At 43.2% G+C, this 22,498-nt stretch overlaps 2 protein-coding genes across 8 annotated transcripts in view; both read left to right on the forward strand.

The window, feature by feature from the left end:
- The window catches only part of LOC118373937 (protein strawberry notch homolog 2-like), a 128,382-nt gene extending 110,733 nt beyond the window's left edge, over positions 1–17,649 (forward strand). For all 7 annotated transcript variants that reach the window (XM_052475093.1, XM_052475094.1, XM_052475092.1 and 4 more), the window contains 10 exons: positions 962–1,097; positions 4,379–4,491; positions 5,287–5,358; positions 5,514–5,622; positions 5,709–5,924; positions 6,236–6,330; positions 7,864–7,956; positions 8,580–8,711; positions 8,983–9,250; positions 9,947–17,649. In XM_052475093.1, the coding sequence (XP_052331053.1) occupies positions 962–1,097; positions 4,379–4,491; positions 5,287–5,358; positions 5,514–5,622; positions 5,709–5,924; positions 6,236–6,330; positions 7,864–7,956; positions 8,580–8,711; positions 8,983–9,250; positions 9,947–11,292 (2,580 nt within the window). In that variant the 3' untranslated portion in view covers positions 11,293–17,649. The remainder of the gene's footprint in view (positions 1–961; positions 1,098–4,378; positions 4,492–5,286; positions 5,359–5,513; positions 5,623–5,708; positions 5,925–6,235; positions 6,331–7,863; positions 7,957–8,579; positions 8,712–8,982; positions 9,251–9,946) is intronic.
- Positions 17,650–21,106: 3,457 nt separating this feature from the next.
- The window catches only part of LOC118373936 (tight junction protein ZO-3-like), a 39,652-nt gene continuing 38,260 nt past the window's right edge, over positions 21,107–22,498 (forward strand). The window contains exon 1 of the mRNA XM_035760259.2: positions 21,107–21,306. The gene's annotated coding sequence lies outside the window, so the exon portion shown is untranslated. The remainder of the gene's footprint in view (positions 21,307–22,498) is intronic.

The raw sequence follows: 22,498 nt of genomic DNA on the forward strand, positions 1-22,498 counted from the left end.
CTGACCGGATGTGATGGCATTATTCTATGTTCTGAAGGGATATGATGGCATTATTCTATGTTCTGACCCGATGTGATGGCATTATTATATGTTCTGACCCGATGTGATGGCATTATTCTATGTTCTGACCGGATGTGATGGCATTATTCTATGTTCTGACCCGATGTGATGGCATTATTCTATGTTCTGACCCGATGTGATGGCATTATTCTATGTTCTGACCGGATATGATGGCATTATTCTATGTTCTGACCCGATGTGATGGCATTATTCTATGTTCTGACCCGATGTGATGGCATTATTCTATGTTCTGACCGGATGTGATGGCATTATTCTATGTTCTGACCCGATGTGATGGCATTATTCTATGTTCTGACCCGATGTGATGGCATTATTCTATGTTCTGACCGGATATGATGGCATTATTCTATGTTCTGACCCGATGTGATGGCATTATTCTATGTTCTGACCCGATGTGATGGCATTATTCTATGTTCTGACGGGATGTGATGGCATTATTCTATGTTCTGACGGGATGTGATGGCATTATTCTATGTTCTGACTGGATATGATGGCATTATTCTATGTTCTGACCCGATGTGATGGCATTATTCTATGTTCTGACCCGATGTGATGGCATTATTCTATGTTCTGACCGGATATGATGGCATTATTCTGTGTTCTGACCCGATGTGATGGCATTATTCTATGTTCTGACCCGATGTGATGGCATTATTCTATGTTCTGACCGGATATGATGGCATTATTCTATGTTCTGACCCAATGTGATGGCATTATTCTTTGTTCTGACCCGATGTGATGGCATTATTCTATGTTCTGACCCGATGTGATGACATTATTCTATGTTCTGACCGGATGTGATGACATTATTCTATGTTTTGGTGTGCAGTGTTACAGTGGTTTGTTATCTTTCTCTCCTCCATCCCTCTTGCCTTCCCAGATGGTGGCCATCATCTCAGAGGCAGCCAGCTCAGGCATCTCCTTGCAGGCAGACAAGCGGGTGAAGAACCAGCGTCGGAGGGTCCACATAACCCTAGAGCTGCCCTGGAGTGCAGACAGAGCCATCCAGCAGTTTGGTGAGTCTGGAGACTACCAGGGGTTAAAGGTCTTTTGGACTTTTTTCGGCTGTTTGGGCACAACACACATTTTCTCGAGGCAAGTCAAAGCCCGAAGCCCCTTCATTGGTGATTGGTCAACTGTAGGGATTCTTTAATTAAGTATTTGTCATTCAATGAGAGACGACTCGTTTTCATGCACATTTTTTTATTGAGAAATACTGCACCAAACATCTTAGTTAGATACATGTTTTATTATTTTTATTTAACTAGGCATGTCAGTTAAGAACAAATTCTTATTTACAATGACAACCTACCCCGGCCAAACCTGGACAATATTGGGCCAATTGTGCGCCGCCCTATGGGACTCAATCACAGCCGGATGTGATGCAACCTGGATGTAATATTGCGCAACTAAGATCTCCTCTGCAAAAACGGCATAATTAATTTCAGATTTCTGGAGTTATCTTAGATTAATTATAACTATTTTGAGGAAGTGTATATTGGCAATGGCATCTCAAAATGGACAAACATTACTCTTGCTTATTTTTTCTAGTTTTTCAAGCGGAGGTCTTTTACGCGAGTATGCACACTCGTTCGGTTCGTGGAGTTTGACTAGGCAACAGCCGAACTGAAGCAGGCTGACGCCTTTAGGGGTCAGGGTCAGAGTTGGACTCTCCTCAATGCAGGTTACACACCCTGTCACACAGACGTCTCTCTTCACACAATCCACCCTGCTAGAAGTGTTTGTTTTTATTGTTTTTTTATTTGACCTTTATTTAACCAGGCAAGTCAGTTAAGAATAAATTCTTATTTTCAATGACGGCCTTGGAACAGTGGGTTAACTGCCTGTTCAGGGGCAGAACGACAGATTTGTACCTTGTCAGCTCGGGATTTGAACTTACTAGTCCAACACTCTAACCACTAGGCTACCCAGCCGCCCCGGCTACACGCTAGCCTCATAAAATGTCATGACATTAGTATTGGCTGCCTCTTCAAATTGCCTTGCCTAAAGACAGATTTAATCATTTGATGAATATCAAATTAAAATATATTTTGTATTAGGATGCGATTCTAATCATTGGAATGAGTCACTTTTATAATGGTGTTGTGAAACTTTACTTGGAGGTGTTGCAGTTTTGTCTGGCTGCAGGGAGAGAGGTAATATAATAATAATAATAATAATAATATAATATATGCCATTTAGCAGACGCTTTTATCCAAAGCGACTTACAGTCATGTGTGCATACATTCTACGTATGGGTGGTCCCGGGAATCGAACCCACTACCCTGGCGTTACAAGCGCCATGCTCTACCAACTGAGCTACAGAAGGACCACAGAGGTGTGTTGAACTAAATGAGAATAATATAATTATTCTTCATCTCCGCTGCCGTCTGCTAGATATCATTTTGCACCCAATAACAACAGTAGAAAAGCGGGCATGTGCACACACACATCGTGGGCCGTCAATTCATTGTTTGCAATTAGCTAACTGCCTGTAATTCCTTCCCGTTAGCCACGCTCCCTTGGGGAGCTGAACTCACTGCATGGGTTGGCATGTGTGGGCACTCACAACAGCAAAACACGCACACACACACATTTAGGTGGCCTAGGATTTCCACTTTAAGATCCAAGTCAGAACTTGGAACTTGAATGACGGGTTTAGATATGGTAGATATGGTTCCAGGAAAAAGATGTGGTGAGTGGAAACTTGGACCCGTTCCGAAATGGACCTGGGGCTTTCACACCCGGATACAATATGCATCCATTTATTTATTTTAAATATAGAGACCTGTTCCACATCGACCCGGTCAGATCCTGATCCGATCTGAGTGAGGGAAGCAGCACACCAGAGCTGGTGAGGTGTGAGAGGGAGAGAGGCTGCAGTACATGCACTTTCTCATCCTACAGTTACAAATAACAACTCCATTCAGAATATTAAGTAGCAGCCTACCTGTTTGGCTCTTGGTCGTTGTAGCCTATCCTTCTCCTTTAACTTTTAATTCCATAATTTTAATTCCATCTTCCATTGGTTAGATATCTCCTCACTTTTGCCACACATGGAGTGATGCTCTATGACTGTAATCTATTGCCGCTTTGATGACTCATGATTGGCCAACAGCAAGCTACACGCTCCACTCTCGTGAAAAGCAAGAGCTGCAGCATAAATGATGAAAGGCATCTCTCTCTCTCTCTACTGCAGCAGTCACTTTCAGATCTGTACGGGCCCACCTGGACATGTCAGTTAAAATTACACATACCCGAGACCTGTGACATAATTTAGAATTCTGCATCTGACCCGCTTGTGTTCCGGATTGTGATTCGGGTACAGGTGGATCCGTGAAGACCTCTAGAGGAAACACAATTCAGAGACAGATTACCCAGGAAATACACATTTGCTGACATCATCCTCTGTTCATTGAAATCAACCTACCCCACAAACCAATATCTTATTTTTCTAGCTTTTCCCTCTTGTACACTACGATACTGAACAAAAATATAAACGCAACATGCAATAATTTCAACGATATTACTGAGTTACAGTTCTTATAAGGAAACAGTGATTTTAAATGAATTAATTAGGCTCTAATCTATGCATTTCACATGACTGGGCAGAGGAGTAGCCATGGGTGGGCCTGGGAGGGCCAACCCACTGGGGAGCCAGGTCCAGCCAATCAGAATGAGTTTTTCCCCCACAAAAGCAGATTATTACAGACATAAATACTCCTCCGTTTCATCAGCTATCTGGGTGGCTGGCCTCAGACCATCCCGCAAGTGAAGAAGCCGGATGTGGATGTCCTGGGCTGGCGTGATTACAAGTGGTCTGCAGTTGTGAGGCCAGTTGGACGTACTGAAAAAATTCTTTGAAATAACTTTTGAGGCGGCCTATGGTAGAGTAATGAACATTCAATTATCTGGCAACAACTCTGGCGGACATTCCTGCAGTCTGCATGCCAATTGCATGCCCCTCAAAACTAGATACATCTGTGGCATTGTGGTGTGTGACAACTGATTTTATTGTCCCCAACACAAGGTGCACCTGTGTAATAATCATGCTCTTTAGTCAGCTTCTTGATATGCTACACTTGCCAGGTGGATGGATTATCTTGGCAAAGGAGAAATGCTCACTAACAAGGATGTAAACAAATGTGTGCGTATGGAATATTACTGGGATCTGTTATTTCAGCTCATGAAACTTTGGACCAACACTTTACATGTTGCATTTATATTTGTTGAGTATAGTTCCTCAGAGTCTGCCTGTTCTGACTGATCTTCCTCCTCTGTGTGTGTGGTCCTCCAGGTCGTACCCATCGCTCTAACCAGGTGACGGCTCCAGAGTACATCTTCCTCATCTCTGAGCTGGCCGGGGAAAGACGCTTCGCCTCCATTGTGGCCAAGAGACTGGAGAGCCTGGTACGTGCTGTTGCAGCCTCCTTTACTACAGTCTGATCTATCTACTATGGAATCCCAAAACTACATGTGTAATAAGTCCTCATTTTATTAGTGAAGATTGAATTGCTGAGCTTATTACTTGGGGGCTGTCTTTCTCCCAGTAGTCAGTTTACTTCCCCACCACTGTCCCATTGACCAGACACTTTCAAGGTCACAAACACCTTTCACACAACATTTCAAACCCAGGAAATTCCTCATCCTCCTTTGGTCTGAATAATAAGGTTATCAGACATTGGAACGCACCCATGTCTGGGTAGTTATGAGACAGTTTTCCATATTTCATTGTAATCTCTTTGCTCCAGTCATTTATTTTCCTTGTCTCTCTGAAGGGAAGGAGGGGTTCCAGAAAGTGTGTGTTGTCTCTGCCAGGCCTGTACGGTAATCCAGTCTCAGAATGGGATACATCATGCCCAGGGCCCAGCTTCTCTTCTATCCCTCCTTCCCAGCCTCTGACTACCTTTGTTTGGCTCCCTCCTGATCAGCAGTGATCTCATATCTGGCAGAAACATCCCTTTGTTTTTATCTCAGAACATTCCTTTGTGTGGGCACCAGCTAAAGCAGCTGCTGGCTTCAAGTGGACCTTCAGTCACAATCTGTGCACAACACTCAATGTCTTGGCAGTCATGTCAATTCACTGCCTCTATGCTTTACCTGTCTGCTGCAGTAGAGAAAGTTGTGTGTTTGTAGCTGGTGTGTTATCAGTCCGTGACATAAGGCTGTAAAGCTAACCGTGTTTGTTCCTGTTTCTGTGTCCAGGGTGCATTGACCCACGGTGACAGGAGAGCCACAGAGTCCAGAGACCTGAGCAAATACAACTTTGAAAACAAGGTCAGCGCTGGCTACAACTATTACATGCAAGATCATGCTTCCTCTTGTACAGAAGCCCAATTTGGCATTAAGTGTGATTGGTTGTGTTGGAGGTTCTGGGGGGAGGGAGCGCTGACCTGTTAGATGACCTGGTTTCCTGTCGTGTGTTTCTGCAGTACGGTACCAAGGCTCTGGATAAGATCACCAAAGCCATCCTGGGCCACATCGAGAGCAAGGTGTCCCCTCCCAAAGGTTACCCCGGGGGTGATGCTCTGTTCTTCAGAGGTATGTTGAGTGTATGTAGGAAATTGTCCCAAACATTATGCAAGTCCAAAGCCAGATTGAAATAATTGTTATATTACCTGTTTCAGACATGAAGCATGGCATGATGGACGTGGGTATCTTCTGCAAGGAGCCACGGTTTGGTCTCAGCACTGAGAAAGACTGCAGCATCACCAAGTTCCTCAACAGGATCCTGGGCCTGGAGGTCCACAAGCAGAACTCTCTGTTCCAGTACTTCACCGACAACTTTGACTACCTGATCGAGAAGGACAAAAAGGAGGGCAAATACGACATGGGAATCCTAGGTATGGAGTCCAACACTCACGCTTAAAACATGACTGAATAAAATGGTGCCCTTTCCCATAGGTTGTAAAGCTAAATAACTCTCCACACTATTAGAACAAAAGGCTGCATTCTATTGTATGGGACTACTACGCCATACAGTATATACTCCTCCATATATTAAAATAAATCTACCTGCCTACTTCATTTGGCCTTCCTAGAATGTCTTTCCATGAACAGCAGCATGAGGCTGATGGTTTGGGATGGTACCGAGTCTCTGTATAGAGATGCTAGGTATGTCTCCTGACTAGAACTATGTGTCCTGTTCTGTTAGATCTGGCCCCAGGTAACGATGAAATCTACGAGGAGAAGCAAGAGACCTTCATGACAGTGGGAAACCCCCAGGACGGACAGGTCGTGCTCTACAAGGTACTCCCGTGGTACACTGGTACATTATTGTACAATCGAATTATCTCGCTATATTTGACAGGCACCTCATATAGATTTGCATGTTGATCTTTGTTTTGTAATTCTCGTCTGAAAAATAGATGTCAAGTTTCAATAAGACTAAACCTAGTGATATATATATTTTTAAACACTACCCACCATTGCCGTGAAACAACAAGAAAGCAGTGTTTCCTGCATACGCAGCCGAGAGGTGATATAATGTACTCGACAGATTTATCCTCCACTTTGTTATTCAGTACTCTGACTCCTGGATACAGTTATTAGTGCTGAGCGATTTAACCAACATTTCAGGGGGGGTTTCAGTTATTAAACAACTAATTGACCAACGCCGGATCACTTCCTTGAATTACATGTAGTTATTTTTTTGTGTGCCCAAAGTGCCGTTTCTCTAGAGAGAAATCAAATCATTCACGGTAGAAATCAAGTACTACGTGGGACGCTGGGCTACAGGGAGTTGTAGTTTTCATTAAGCAAATAACCTAGTTTAGTGCAGAAACATGGTACACAATGACGAGAGAGTTACTTTGAAGAACTAGTCTAATTATTTTGTCAGACAGCTCTGCAGCATACATGGGCAGACTAGCCTAGCTAAAAAGGATGACTAAAGACAGTACAGCACAGGTGTCAAACCCATTGCACGGAGGGCCGAGTGTCTGCGGGTTTTTGCTCCTTACTTATACTTGATTGATGAATTAAGGTCACTAATTAGTATGGAACTCCCCATACCTGGTTGTCTAGGGCAACCAAAAACCTCCCCTCCATGGAATGAGTTTTACAGCCCTGCAGTGCAGTATGGGAAGCACAGAGATAACGTTAGATGGGCTGACTGCTACAGGCAGTGATGAGATGATCACTTTAAGGAATTCAAAATTAATTCAAATGAAACAAAGTAAAATGTTTCCTATTTTCTATGTTTTGGTAATTGAATGTCAACTATTTCCCTGCTCTGGAATTTCCATTAAAAATCTCAAAAATATTTTTTATGTGATTATTTAATAATGAATAAAAAATATATATATATTGTTGAAATCGAAAACAGCAATTATTTTTTCAGAACTGAACCGACACCGAACCAACCTCAAAAAGAATGAATTGCTCTGCACAAGCAGGTATACCGAGATTTAAAATGTTGACATTTCAGCTGCCTGTGGTTGGATGGTGAACATCATATTTAGCCAGATGGAGGGAGAATGATCATTACTGGTGATCATTACTGGTGTCGTCGGCTCCCTGCCTTTCCTGGCCGTCACTGCAGGATAACCTAGAGTGTACATTTTTAGCCAACACAGCCAGGACCGGTAAAGCACATGTAGACTCCCAACTCATGCCAACCCAAAGAGCCGTGTATATGTGTGTTCCGGCACAGATTTCCGCGTATGTGTTGGGAATGTTGCATCGTGCCCACAGTGGGTATTCATCCATAGTGTTCTCCCATGGGGCAGTTTTTCTGACCTCTAACCTTTAACCCTTGTCCTCTGCATGTCACCTCTATAGATCAGCGTGGACAGAGGTATGCCCTGGGAGGAGGCCTATGAGAAGGTCCAGAACCTTAACAGTCCTGACGAGGGCTTCTACCTCTCACACAAGGTGAGTCTAGCTGGCTACTGTAGAGCACAGAGAGACACTCTGCATGTCCCAGCATGCACACAGACGTACCAGGAAGCGTATGATACTGTGAGTACCTGTTCCTCCCCAGGGCTCAAGCAGAGCTAGAACAGCTTCCAGACTGGCTATTTCCCAGGGGTGAATGGCATATCAGAAGGGTCCAGGTGCCTCTGTTCTGTTCTCTGGAGTGTGGCTCTTTCATTGCACATCAAGGGAGTAGGATGAAAGTATACATGTTATGAACCTAAAGAAGGAGTTTAACTAGGATTTTGTTCAGTATTAATTGTAGTGGCTTGAGTGAACAATATACACAGCCTCTTCCTTCCTGATGTGGAGTTTTCTTAATTATACAGTAGTTAAATACACTTGGTTCATAATACAATTCAACAATGAAATGACAGTCTTCTATAGTCCCACCAGGCAAACACTTCATCACTGCCAGGTTCCCAGTTGAACTCACTATAAATCTTCCGCCTCTTTTTTGATTAGATTTTTTTGTGGTTTAAAACAATTGTACAGATGGAGTTCAATCGTGGCCAGAGGAAAACACATGAAAGTATTTTACAGAACTTTAAAGACATTTCCATCTCCTATGGTTTCCTCAGTTGCGGGGGAACCACCCGTGTGTGCTGCTGGCGGAGCAGGGCCGAGGGAGGAACTTCATCGTCTACAAGCCCAACATCGGGAAGCAGGCCCACCCAGAGAGCCTGGACAACCTGCAGCTACGCTACCGCAAGGTATGACTCAGTCTGACACGCACCGACACACACAGACAGACAGACACACTTACATGCACACAATAGAAGGTTTCCACTCGCATGGCAACAAGATTTGTCTTTGTTGTTTGGCAGGAAATGTTTTATGGTTTTTGTGTGGTGTATGCTGCCCTCTAGTGGAATAAACAGTAGTGAAACAGGAAGAGCAGTCCTGCGTATTGTCTAATGTACAATATAAAAACCAGCACTCAACACTTTAACATAAGACGTGTGTGTTGTGTTCCCATCCTAGGTGACTCCAGACCAAGCCAAGGACAGCTGGGAGAGCCAGTTCAACTTCTCCTTTGGGAAATGTAGCCATGCTAACTGGAACGGGAAGTGTAAGAAGATCGAGGAGGGTCAGGAGTGTCTGCAGGGAATGCGTCTGCGCCAGTACCACATGCTGTGTGGTGCGCTACTGCGCGTCTGGAAGTATGTGGCTGACGTGGTCTCTGACATCACCTGCTCCAGCATCCTTCAGATCGTACGCCTCAAAACCAAAAATAGTAACAAGCAAGTCGGTGAGTACTAAACAACTCCATACAACCCACACACACACACACACCATCACCAAAGTGTGGTTCTGTGAAAGGGAATCAGAGGGAATGTCTTGACAAATGAGTTTTTCGGTTGCCAAAATCAAACGCCACAACAGCATTATGCTTCAACCAACTGAGCCAAATTATCGACTTGTATAAACAAATGTAAACATAACTCTCGTGGCCTCCCGAGTGGTGCAGTGGTCTAAGGCACTGCATCGCAGTGCTAGTTGTGCTACTAGAGATTCTGGGTTCGAGTCCAGGCTCTGTCGCAGCCAGCCACGACCGGGAGACTCATGGGGCAGTGCACAATTGGCCCAGCGTCGTCCGGGTTAGGGGAGGGTTTGGCCGGCAGGGATATCCTTGTCCCATTGCGCACTAGTGACTCCTGTGGTGGTCCGGGCGACACTGACACAGTCGCCAGGTGTACAGTGTTTCCTCCGACACATTGGTGCGGCTGGCTTCCAGGTTAAGTGGGCATTGTGTCAAGAAGCAGTGCGGCTTGGCTGGGTTGTGTTTCAGATGACGCACGGCTCCCGACCTTTGCCTCTCCCGAGTCTGTACGGGAGTTGAGACAAGACTGTAACTACCAATTGGATACCACAAAATTGGGGAGAAAAAGGGGTAAAAATAAAAATAAAATAATAATAAAAATAATACCCTCTCTTTCTCCCCTAGGTATCAAGATCCCAGAGAACTGTGTGGCCCGAGTGCGGCAGGAACTTCTCAAAATGGACGAGGAGGTGAAGAGAAGGCGCAAGGAGAAGGAGCAGCAGCGCGCCCAGGAGCAGCAGCGCGCCCAGGAGCAGCGGCTAGCCGAGGAGCGGCAGCTTCAGAACCAACACCTGCTGGCCAAGCTTTACAGCCAGAGACAGACCCTGAACCACAGCTTCAACAACCAGAACTTGTCGCAGGGCCTCAAGACCCAGCACCTGAGCCTGGCCCAGGCCAATCCTCTACAGGTCAAGCCTCTACTCCAGCCCAAACCTTCACAGCTCAAACCCCAGCTCGGTCCAGTCAACCAGCTCCCCAGCATGGCCAGCCCCACCTCCCACTTCTCCAATTTCCCCCACCACTTCCCCTCCCTGCACCTCCTGCAGCCCAACTCCTCCTCCTCCTCCTACATGCCCCCTCGGACCGGGGAGGAGGTCTTAGACCTGACGGTGAGCCCCTCTCCCTCCCCAGACAGCAAAGAGAGAGGCCTGGTCCTCGACTGCCTGACCAGAGACAGCTTTGGCCTGGACTCTCTGATATTGCTGAGCGAGCTCGCAGCCCAGAACACTGCACACAAACTGCAGCAACCTCTACAGCCACTGCCACTGCCACGACTGACAAAGCCACAGCAGCTACAACCACAGCTACAGTCGCCACAGCAGATACATCCACAGCTACAGTCGCCACAGCAGATACACCCACAGCTACAGTCGCCACAGCAGATACAAACACAGCTACAGTCGCCACAGCAGATACAGCTACAGTCGCCACAGCAGATACAACCACAGCTACAGTCGCCACAGCAGATACAGCCACAGCTACAGTTGCCACAGCAGATACAACCACAGCTACAGTCACCACAGCAGATACAACCACAGCTACAGTCGCCACAGCAGATACAACCACAACTGCAGTCACCACAGCAGATACAACCACAGCAACGGTTGGACAGTCCGACTCTAATCAACAGCGACCACCAGGACTACTATGACATCCTCAAACTGCTGGAAGATCCAGACCATCTGCCTTACTCTCTGTCTAGCCAGACAACTACTAACCCCTCCACTTCCTCCAACACAATGGCTCAAGTCTCGTCCGGCCTCCTCTCTTCCCCCTCTACCCCCTCCTCCTCTCTCTTCTCTCCTTCGGCCCTGGCCCCCTCAGAACAGCAACCGCTCCCTCTGGCCAACGGCCACTGCAGCACGGACGCCCTCATTAATGTGCGCGAAGTGCTGGACAACATGCTGCGGACCAGCGCAGACCGGCAGACGGTTATCCATTACCGGCTGCCTGAATGGGACTCTGTGTAACCACATCATCAGTGTGGCTGTCTGAATGGGACTCTGTGTAACCACATCATCAGTGTGGCTGTCTGAATGGGACTCTGTGTAACCACATCATCAGTGTGGCTGTCTGAATGGGACTCTGTGTAACCACATCATCAGTGTGGCTGTCTGAATGGGACTCTGTGTAACCACATCGTCAGTGTGGCTGTCTGAATGGGACTCTGTGTAACCACATCATCAGTGTGGCTGTCTGAATGGGACTCTGTGTAACCACATCATCAGTGTGGCTGTCTGAATGGGACTCTGTGTAACCACATCATCAGTGTGGCTGTCTGAATGGGACTCTGTGTAACCACATCGTCAGTGTGGCTGTCTGAATGGGACTCTGTGTAACCACATCATCAGTGTGGCTGTCTGAATGGGACTCTGTGTAACCACATCATCAGTGTGGCTGTCTGAATGGGACTCTGTGTAACCACCTTGTCAGTGTGGCTGTCTGAATGGGACTCTGTGTAACCACCTTGTCAGTGTGGCTGTCTGAATGGGACTCTGTGTAACCACATCGTCAGTGTGGCTGTCTGAATGGGACTCTGTGTAACCACCTTGTCAGTGTGGCTGTCTGAGTGGGACTCTGTGTAACCACCTTGTCAGTGTGGCTGTCTGAATGGGACTCTGTGTAACCACATCGTCAGTGTGGCTGTCTGAATGGGACTCTGTGTAACCACCTTGTCAGTGTGGCTGTCTGAATGGGACTCTGTGTAACCACCTTGTCAGTGTGGCTGTCTGTGTCCTCTAGCTGCTGAGTGTGAACGCAAGCCTCATCCCCTCTCCCCTCAGGACCTAGTCACATCACTGCCTGTCCTGTGCTCTTCTCCTCCTTAACCCTCCCAGGCACTGGATCCACAGGCCAGGGTCACTTTCACTAGACCAAATGTGTGGTCCCGTTCAGAGATGGTAAACATACGACCCAGGTGGAACTGGCCCGGTCACTTCGCTGAGAGAGAGAGCAAATGGTCTATACGCCGTTTCTACACCAAGGCATGACTCATTGAAGAAACACAATTCCAACAGGGTTTGATTATGTTTCTATAACTATCAAAAGCTCATGTGCTTTAAAAAAAAAATCCAACCTTGTTGCAATTGTTTTTTATTGAGGAAACCTTAATTTAGAAATATTTTTCTAGAACCACAGCTAGTCGCTACTGGTTATGTTGGGTTTCACTGGTAACATTGCGGGATTCAAACTGCCTTTCATGCACATCTGTATGCTTTTCTGCGTTGTCCTGTAATTCTCTTCATCGCCATTGCATCGACTTGGTTTGTTAAAACCAAGGGCTCTACTCAAAAACATAAAACTGGAAAAATTGACAATGTTTCAGTTTTGGCTCCTTCTTCTCCCTCACTCTGCTGTTTCTACCATCACTCTCTCTAGTGTCCCATGTGAAAAAAGAAAGGGGTCAGCCGTTGTAACAGTGCCTTTGGAAACCTACTTAAATGCAGTCTTTGAAACCCATATAGGCCTAATGTATAGATTTGTACTGGAAGCATAGGTATGTTAATTTATTCTATTTGTATTTAACTTAACCCTCCTCGGCCCTCTGTTGGCTCTATGCTGGTGGCAGGTGCCAGGGGTCGTCCCCACGATCCCAGTATGTGTATGTCTGTCTGTGTGTGGACCCTATAGCTGTCCCTTCAGCACGTCTGTTCTGTGTGGAACCCTGCTTTCCCAGGCCATGTTATAGACAGAGAGCAGGGGTTAGATGGGATGGACACTGCTGATGTGATGCAATTTAAAATCATATCATATCCTACTTTTAGTCTACTTACCATTCATCCAACGGTGACTCCTGGGTTGCTTTTGATTTGAAGTTCTCAGGAATGTGCATTTGTTGTTTTGTTTAACTTTCAGACCAACACTGATATGAGCATTTGTTTTAGCTTATAACTTTAGCATATATATATATGCTAAAACAAATAATAAATATATATAATACAAACAGTGCCTTTGGAAAGTATACAGACCCCTTGACTTTTTCCACATTTTGTTACGTTACAGCCTGATTCTAAAATCTATTACATTTTTCCCTCATCAATCTACACACACTACCCCATAATGGCAATGCAAAAACAGGTTTATAGAAATGTTTGCTAATTTATTAAAAGTAAAAGCACATTTACTTATGTATTCAGACCCTTTACTCAGTACTTTGTTGAAGCATCTTTGGCAGCGATTACAGCCTCCAGTCTTCTTGGGTATGACGCTACAAGCTTGATGCACCTGTATTTGGAGAGTTTTTCCTATTCTTCTCTGCAGATCCTCTCAAGCTTTGAGACTTGTCCCAAAGCCACTCCTACGGGTCATTGTCCTGTTGGAAGGTGAACCTTCGCCCCCAGTCGGAACGCTCTGGGGCAGGGTTTCATCAAGGATCTCTCTGTACTTTGCTCCGTTCATCTTTCACTCGATTCTGATTAGTCTCTTAGTCCCTCCCGCTGAAAAACATCCTCACAGCATGATGCTGCCACCACTATGCTTCACCTTAGGGATGGTGCGCCAGGTTTCCTCCAGAAGTGACGCTTGGCATTCAGGCCAAAGAGTTCAACCTTGGTTTCATCAGACCAGAGAATCTTGTTTCTCATGGTCTGAGTCTTTAGGTGTTGCAGAGATGGTTGTCCTTCTGGAAGGTTCTCCCATCTCCACAGAGGAACTCTAGAGCTCTGTCAGAGTGACCATCAGGTTCTTGGTCACCTCCCTGACCAAGGCCCTTCTCCCCCGATTGCTCAGGTTGGCCAGCAATAGGAAGAGTCTTGTCTTCTTGGGGACCTTCAATGTTGCAGACATTTTTTGGTACCCTTCCCCCAGATCTGTGCCTCGACACAAACCTGTCTCGGGAGCTCTGCGTAAAATTCCTTCGATCTCATGGCTTGGTTTTTGCTCTGACATATACTGTCAACTGTGGGACCTTATATAGACAGGTTTTTTCCCTTTACCAAATCATGTCCAATCAATTTAATTTATCACAGGTGAACTCCAATCAAGTTGTAGAAACATCTCAAGGATGATCAATGGAAACAGGATGCACCTGAGCTCAATTTCGAGTCTCAGCAAAGGGTCTGAATACTTATGTAAAAATGTTTTATTTTTTTATAATAATAATTGTCTAAACCTGTTTTCGCTTTGTCATTATGGGTATTGTGTGTAGATTGCTTGGGATTTTTTTTCATTTAATCCGTTTTAGAATAAGGTAATTTAACAAAATGTGATAAAAGTCAATGGGTCTGGAATACTTAATGAAGGCACTGTATATACATACATACACGTATGTATCTATATAAATACATACATACATGACCAAAGGTATGTGGACACCTGCTCATCAAACATCACAAAATCATGGGAATTTCTACACTGGTCAGCAACGGGTGTGGCGAATCCACTTTTGTGTATATATATATATATATATATATATCCCTGTCTAAATCGTGTATGTATGTGTATACATACACTACCGTTCAAAAGTTTGAGGTCACTTAGAAATGTCCTTGTTTTCCATGAAAACATACATGAAATTAGTTGCAAAATGAATAGAAAATATATACTCAAGACAAGGTTATAAATTATGAATTTTAATTGAAATAATAATTGTGTCCTTCAAACTTAGCTTTTGTCAAAGAATCCTCCATTTGCAGCAATTACAGCCTTGCAGACCTTTGGCATTCTAGTTGTCAATTTGTTGAGGTAATCTGAAGAGATTTCACCCCATGCTTCCTGAAGCACCTCCCACAAGTTGGATTGGCTTGATGGGCACTTCTTACGTACCGTACCATACAGTCAAGCTGCTCCCACAACAGCTCAATAGGGTTGAGATCCGGTGACTGTGCTTGCCTCTCCATTATAGACAGAACACCAGCTGACTGCTTCTTCCCTAAATAGTTCTTGCATAGTTTGGAGCTGTGCTTTGGGTCATTGTCCAGTTGTAGGAGGAAATTGGCTCCAATTAAGTGTTGTACGGGATCTTCAGTTTCTTGGCAATTTCTCGCATGGAATAGCCTTTATTTCTCAAAACAAGAATAGACTGACGATTTCATGAGAAAGTTTTTTGTTTCTGGCCATTTTGAACCTGTAATCGAACCCACATGCTGATGCTCCCGATACTCAACTAGTCTAAAGAAAGCTTGTTTTATTGCTTCTTTAATCAGCACAACAGTTTTCAGCTGTGCTAACATAATTGCAAAAGGGTTTTCTAATGACCAATTAAACTTTTTTTAAATGATAAACTTGGATTAGCTAACACAACGTGCCATTGGAACACAGGAGTGATGGTTGCTGAAAATGGGCCTCTGTACGCCTATGCAGATATTCCATAAAAAATCTGCCATTTCCAGCTACAATAGTAATTTACAACATTAACAATGTCTACACTGTATTTCTGATCAATTTGATATTTTAATGGACAAAAAATATGCATTTCTTTCAAAAACAAGGACATTTCTAAGTGACCCAAAATTTTGAACAGTAGTGTGTGTGTGTGTATATATATTATGTTTCAGAACCTGTAAGATCTGGCTGTGGTTGTGAAATGAATGCACGGTAATTGGTTCATGAAAAGCCTGGGTAATTTCAACTAATCAAAAGCAATAAACAAGACATTTTGAATAGCAGATGTTTTAGAAGTCTAAGTACTGTTTACGCTCCACAGCCGAAGGTTATAGATATACCTGTGCATGGTAAGAATTGGATTCCTCTTTATTTTTGTTCTACTTGTAGTCTGTAGTTAAAGACCTCTGAAATATGTATGAACTTTGTATAAACATTGTGATGGGATGAAAGCAATGTGCTATTGATGTTTTTTGTCATCATTATTATGATGATTATTGTTATTTATATTTTAGGGATATTTTGTTTTTTTAGATTGTTATCCTGATGATTCTTTAGTCAAAGTTTGGTCAGGGACATTTCTAGTTTTCAAGATTACTATAAAAACAAAAAATAAGTCTATTATAACCTGCCACCAAATAATATTGCACTCTTCTGTACTGCTGTACAGGGGTGATCATTTGTTTCTTTTCAGTTATTTGATCCGATTCTGCTTGTGACTCAAGTAGAATTGTTCCAACTTTTCCATATTCTGCCAGGGCTTTAGTTTGCAGAGAGATACCAAAGTATTCCACACCCCGGAAGTTACTGGCTATATCTGACCTATTATATCAATCTCAGGAAGAAACCTAAAAGAGATGTATTGGTGGGGAGTTATGAGAAATGTTATTGTTTTCGCTTACAACAGTGGTGAACCTAACAAAAATGCACATTTAGTGCTATTTTATTTCTTCATTTTGTACTGCGACTCTTGCTGGTTTAAAAAATGTTTTTTTTTATCTTTGATTTTAAGTGTTTATGCCATCTTAGGGCAAAGATCAAACGCTGTTTCTTTTAAGGAACTTTATTGTTTATATCTCTGGACAGTTTTTTAGTCGTTTAATACATTTTAATGCTGACAAAGATTTTGAGCAGATTTGCACCTGGATATACTGATATGTGCAATTACTGGTGCAGATCGTTCCCCTTTCCCGACTATCTGACAGATTCACGCTGATCCATCCAATAGCTCCATCCAATAGCTCAGGCCCATTTTCTCCTAAGAGATTCTACTTTATCCCATCTCATAGCCCTCTCTTTTCTGCTTCAGATTGTCCCAAACATATATTTCCTCATCAGGCACATTCCAATAAATCCAAACACATTTTCACAATCAAACTGTTTGTCCCATGCTTCACCTATGGCCAATGGACTGTGTGGTATAACACTGACATAGAGGTAATATGCATTATAAACCTGTGGAAACGGACAAACACGATTTGAGAAAATGAATTACAATTTTTAAAGGAACTGTTTGACTTTGTCTTAGCTAGCTAGGTCTTTTTATTTTGTCTAAATTTGCACTAAGAATGGCATAATCAAGTTACTGTTGTCTGTTTGTTATGATTGAGAGTTGCAAGCTTGTTATGTTCCTGACCTTTTGATGGATAGCATTTTTGTATACTGTAACCATCCTCCTTGTTTCTCCACCTTTTGCATATAAAGTATCACATTCAATAATTTATTGCCAACAAAAACTAAACAAAAAACATGCTACTGATTGTATGTATTTTTTAAAAATTATATTTTCTTTCTGTAAAAACTGTTCAGCACTTTTATTCTGGGTTGTGCTTTTGTTTTTCTATATATTTATCATTTAGATCGAAATGTATATATTGTAAAAAAAAAATGTGCCTTTCGACTAATTCTTTAAAAGGTTTTCTACTCATAAAAGGAAGGAATATATCAAAATGCAATCTTAACTTTGTAAAACAAACAACAAATAAAAACTTGAAGATTGTGAAAAATGGTGTCTGTCTTTTTCATCGTGAATGAATGCCTTTTGCATTGGGCCTTAACTGATGATGCTGAATTGCTTTTGAAAAAACACTTCTAAGACAGGTGGTGGTGATCTCATTACTTCTGTATTACATTGATTGAGACATTTAATGTGCATTTCAGTTAGTAATAGTTTTATGAAAAATGTCAAATGGGCTGTGTGCATTTTAGTAACATTTTAGCGTACTCAACGTTTTCCCATATGGAGGCAGAATAGTTTTTTGTACTTTTACTCCTTTTTCTCCCTAATTGTTTACTGTAGTTATTAGTCTTGTCCCATCACTGCAAATCAAATTGTATTTGTCACATGCGCCGACTACAACAGGTGTAGACCTTACAGTGAAAAGCTTACGTACAATCCCTTAACCAACCATGCAGTTTTAAGAAAAATACCTACAAAAAATAAGGAATTAAAGTAACAAATAATGAAATAATAGCGAGGCTATATACAGGGGGTACCGGTACAGATTCAATGTGCAGGGGCACCGGTTAGTCGAGGTAATAGTTGAAATTGGATGTTTACATACACTTTAACCAACTACATTTAAACTCCGTTTTTCACAATTCCTGATATTTAATCCTAGTAAAAATTCTTTATCCTAGGTCAGTTAGGATCCCCACTTAATTTTAAGATTGTGAAATGTCAGAATAATAGTAGAGAGAATGATTTATTTCAGCTTTTATTTCTTTCAATACATTTCCAGTGGGTCAGAAGTTTACATACACTCAATTAGTATTTGGTAGCATTGCCTTTAAATTGTTTAACTTGGTCAAAGTTTCGGGTAGCCTTCCACAAGCTTCCCACAATAAGTTGAGTGAATTTTGGCCTATTCCTCCTGACAGAGCTATTGTAACTGAGTCAGGTTTCTAGGCCTCCTTGCTCGCACACACTTTATCAGTTCTGCCCACAAATTTTCAATCGGATTGAGGTCAGGTCTTTGTGATGGCCACTCCAATACTTGTTGGCCTTAAGCCATTGTGCCATAACTTATGTAGAATGCTTGGGGCCATTGTCCATTTGGAAAACCAATTTGCGACCAAGCTTTAACTTCCCGACTGATGTCGAGATGTTGCTTCAATATATCCACATAATTTTCCTTCCACATACTTTTCCTTCCTCATCATGCCATCTATTTTGTGAAGTGTACCAGTCCCTCCTGCAGCAAAGCACCCCCACAATATGATGCTGCCACCTGCTTCACGGTTGGGATGGTGTTCTACGGCTTGCAAACCTCCCCCTTTTTCCTTCAAAGATAACAATGGTCATTATGGCCAAACAGTTCTATTTTTGTTTCATCAGACCAGTGGACATTTCTCCAAAGAGTACGATCCTTGTCCCCATGTGCAGTTGCAAACCGTAGTCTGGCTTTTTTATGGCGGTTTTGGAGCAGTGGCTTCTTCCTTGCTGAGCGGCCTTTCAGGTTATGTCGATATAGGACTCGTTTTACTGTGGATATAGATGCTTTTGTACCTGTTTCCTCCAGCATCTTCACAAGGTCCTTTGCTGTTGTTCTTGGATTGATTTGCACTTTTCCACCAAAGTACGTTCATCTCTAGGAGACAGAACGCGTCTCCTTCCTGAGCACTATGACGGCTGCGTGGTCCCATGGTGTTTATACTTGCGTACTATTGTTTGTACAGATGAACGTGGTACCTTCAGGTGTTTGGAAATTTCTCCCAAGGATGAACCAGACACACCTCCAATTGACTCAAATGATGTCAATTAGCCCATCAGAAGCTTCTAAAGCCATGACATAATTTTCTGGAATTTTTAAAGGCACAGTCAACTTAGTGTATGTAAACTCATGACCCACTGGAATTGTGATACAGTGATTTATAAGTGAAATAATCTGTCTGTAAACAATTGTTGGAAAAATGACTTGTGTTATGCACAAAGTAGATGTCCTAACTAAACTTCCGACTTCAACTGTACAAGATAATAACAGAGTAGCAGCAGCAGTGTAAAAGAGGGAGGGGAGTGCAATGCAAATAGTCTGGGTAGCCATTTGATTAGATGTTCAGGTGTCTTATGGCTTGGGGATAGAAGCTGTTTAGAAGCCTTTTGGACCTAGACTTGGTGCTCCGGTACCGCTTGCCATGCGGTAGCAGAGAGAACAGTCTCTGATGGGTGGCTGGAGTCTTTGACAATTTTTAGAGCCTTCCTCTGACACCGCCTGGTATAGAGGTCCTGGATGGTCTCAGACTCGGGAGAAGCGAAGGTCGAGGGCCATGCGTCCTCCGAAACACAACCCTGCTAAGCCGCACTACTTCTTGACACCCTGCTGGCTTAACCCGGAAGCCAGCCGCACCAATGTGTTGGATGAAACACCGTCCAGCTTGTGACCAAAGACAGCTTGCAAGCACCCGGCCCGTCACGAGTCGCTAGAGCGCGATGGGACATGGAAATCCCAGCTGGCCAAACCCTCCACCAACCCGGATGATGCTTGGTTAATTGTGCGCCGCCTCATTGGACTCAACAGCCTTAACACAGCTTGGGATCAAACACGGGTCTGTAGTGATGCCTCAAGCACTGTGAGGCAGTGCCTTAAACCACTGCGACACTCGGGAGGGCAGAGGCAGTATAGTTTGACCTTTCCTACTAAACTACCACTAGCCGACGAAGTACTTCTTAAGGAGCCTACCGTTTGTTATTTTCAGAGGTAGACTGGCTCTGCCAGCCAAAACAGCCAAATTCTCAATCTAAATGTGAGTCGATTCTCAATTGCGATACGGTTCTAAATGCATAAAGGTCCCTCTGTTTCCCATCTGTTTTATGTAAATGAGCGCAGTAACATAGAGATATGGTTGTGTGGGAACACTAAGCCTACAAAGGTGTGTATCAATTTAACATTTTTTACTATTATTTCTCGTTGATATGAAAGATAAGGTCCTTATGCTTCCAAAACCGTACTTTAAGCGATGTGTGTTAATGTTCAGACAAAGCATCAGTGCTCTTGAGTCGTATGTGTAATGGAATGGAACTGAGGGTCATAAGGGCTAGCCTACCGGTCTATTTTTTTAACCTTTATTTAAGTAGGCAAGTCAGTGAAGCTGGGCCAATTGTGTGTCATCCTATGGGACTCCCAAACATGGCCAGTTGTGATAAAGCCTGGAATCCAACCAGGGTCTGTTATGACACCTCTTGCACTGAGATGCAGTGCCTTAGACTGTTGCACCACTTGGAGCCCATCTTTGTACATTCTTGATGGTTTTTTATTAATACATCTGATATTTGATAGTACAATTATACTCCTTGTACTATTTGGGCTTTATAATAATGGTTGGCTATAGGTTCGATACGTTGACAATCCATAGATTGAGGAATACCAAGGAGTGTCTCTGGACAGTGTTTTATTAACAGGGCAGGGAAGAATGAAATTGAAAAAAAGAACGGGTGTCGTCCTTCTTCCTGTATGTGACGATCAAGTGTGATGACGTTATGAAACGCACCTGAACGCTGTACCGCCAAATAGGGACATCCCTTCTCTGTGTTCAGTTTGCTTTTTTAAGGATTTTATTTAGTTCATTCAAATCGGCTGATAGCGTCAAGTGTTTGGAGACAAATTATTATTGTGAGTTGGACGCCTTTACGCGAGTTGCTGGGACTTGTCGGAGACGTTTTACAGGTAGGATAGGAAATAACTACCACCTTTTGAACACAATTTCTCAAGCAGATGTTGGGGATCGACAAAATTGTTATCTCGAGGCGTGAGTTGAAATAATTTGCTCGAATGTTGTGACCGCTGTGTTGGCACTTTGTTTTCATGAACGTTGCAATCTCACAGAGGTCGCGAAGCCTACTTGGTTTACAGCTCTGGTTTTACTGTCTTCACTTTCTGTCATCATACAGCGCCTGATGAAAGTGTTCACACTCCTTGACTTTTTCCACAATTTGTTACAGCCTGAATTTAAAATGTATTGAAGTGATACTTTTGTCATTGGCCTACTCACAATACCCCATAATGTCGAAGTGCAAATTTATTTTTAAAAACGAAAAACTGGAATGTCGTTTGTCAAGCCCAAATCAATTAAGGAGTAAAAATGTGCTTAGGTGACAAGTTGCATGGACACACTGTGTACAATAAGTGTTTAACATGATTTTTGAATGACTACCTCATCTCTGTACCCCACACATTACATTATTGCTAAGGTCCCTCAGTCGAGTAGTGAATTTCAAACAGATTCAACCACAAAGACCAGGGAGGTTTTCCAATGCCTCGTGAAGAAGGGCACCTATTGGTAGATGGGTAAAATATTTGTTAATTTAACATTGAACATCCTTTTTGAGCATGGTGAAGTTATTCATTACACTTTGGATGGTGTATCAATACACCCAGTCACTACAAAGATACAGGTGTCCTTCCTAACTCAGTTGTCAGAGAGGAAGAAAACCACTCAGGGATTTCTCCATGAGGCTAATGGTGACTTTAAAACATTTACAGAGTTTAATGGCTGTGATAGGATGGATCAACAACATTAATCTAATTGACAGAGTAAAAAGGAAGCCTGTACAGAATATAAATATTCCAAAACCAGCATCATGTTTGCAACAAGGCACTAGAGTAATACTGCAAAAAATGTCCTGAATAGAAAGTGTTATGGTTGGAGCAAATTCAAAACAAAATATTACTGAGTACTGAGGGTGGACCTGCCTCCTCACCCTACTGGTTCTGCCACACATGCAGGTTTTTGCCTGCCAAGGAGTTTCGCCACTGCATTACCAAATGGCTGCATCTGCCCTTCCATTGTCTACTTGATGCTTGCTTGATAAATTAAATCTCTAATCCACTAGTTTAATTTAAATCCAAGGTTGCTTTT

The sequence above is a fragment of the Oncorhynchus keta genome, chromosome 22, assembly GCF_023373465.1.
Source record: "Oncorhynchus keta strain PuntledgeMale-10-30-2019 chromosome 22, Oket_V2, whole genome shotgun sequence".
Classification (NCBI taxonomy): Eukaryota; Metazoa; Chordata; class Actinopteri; order Salmoniformes; family Salmonidae; genus Oncorhynchus; species Oncorhynchus keta.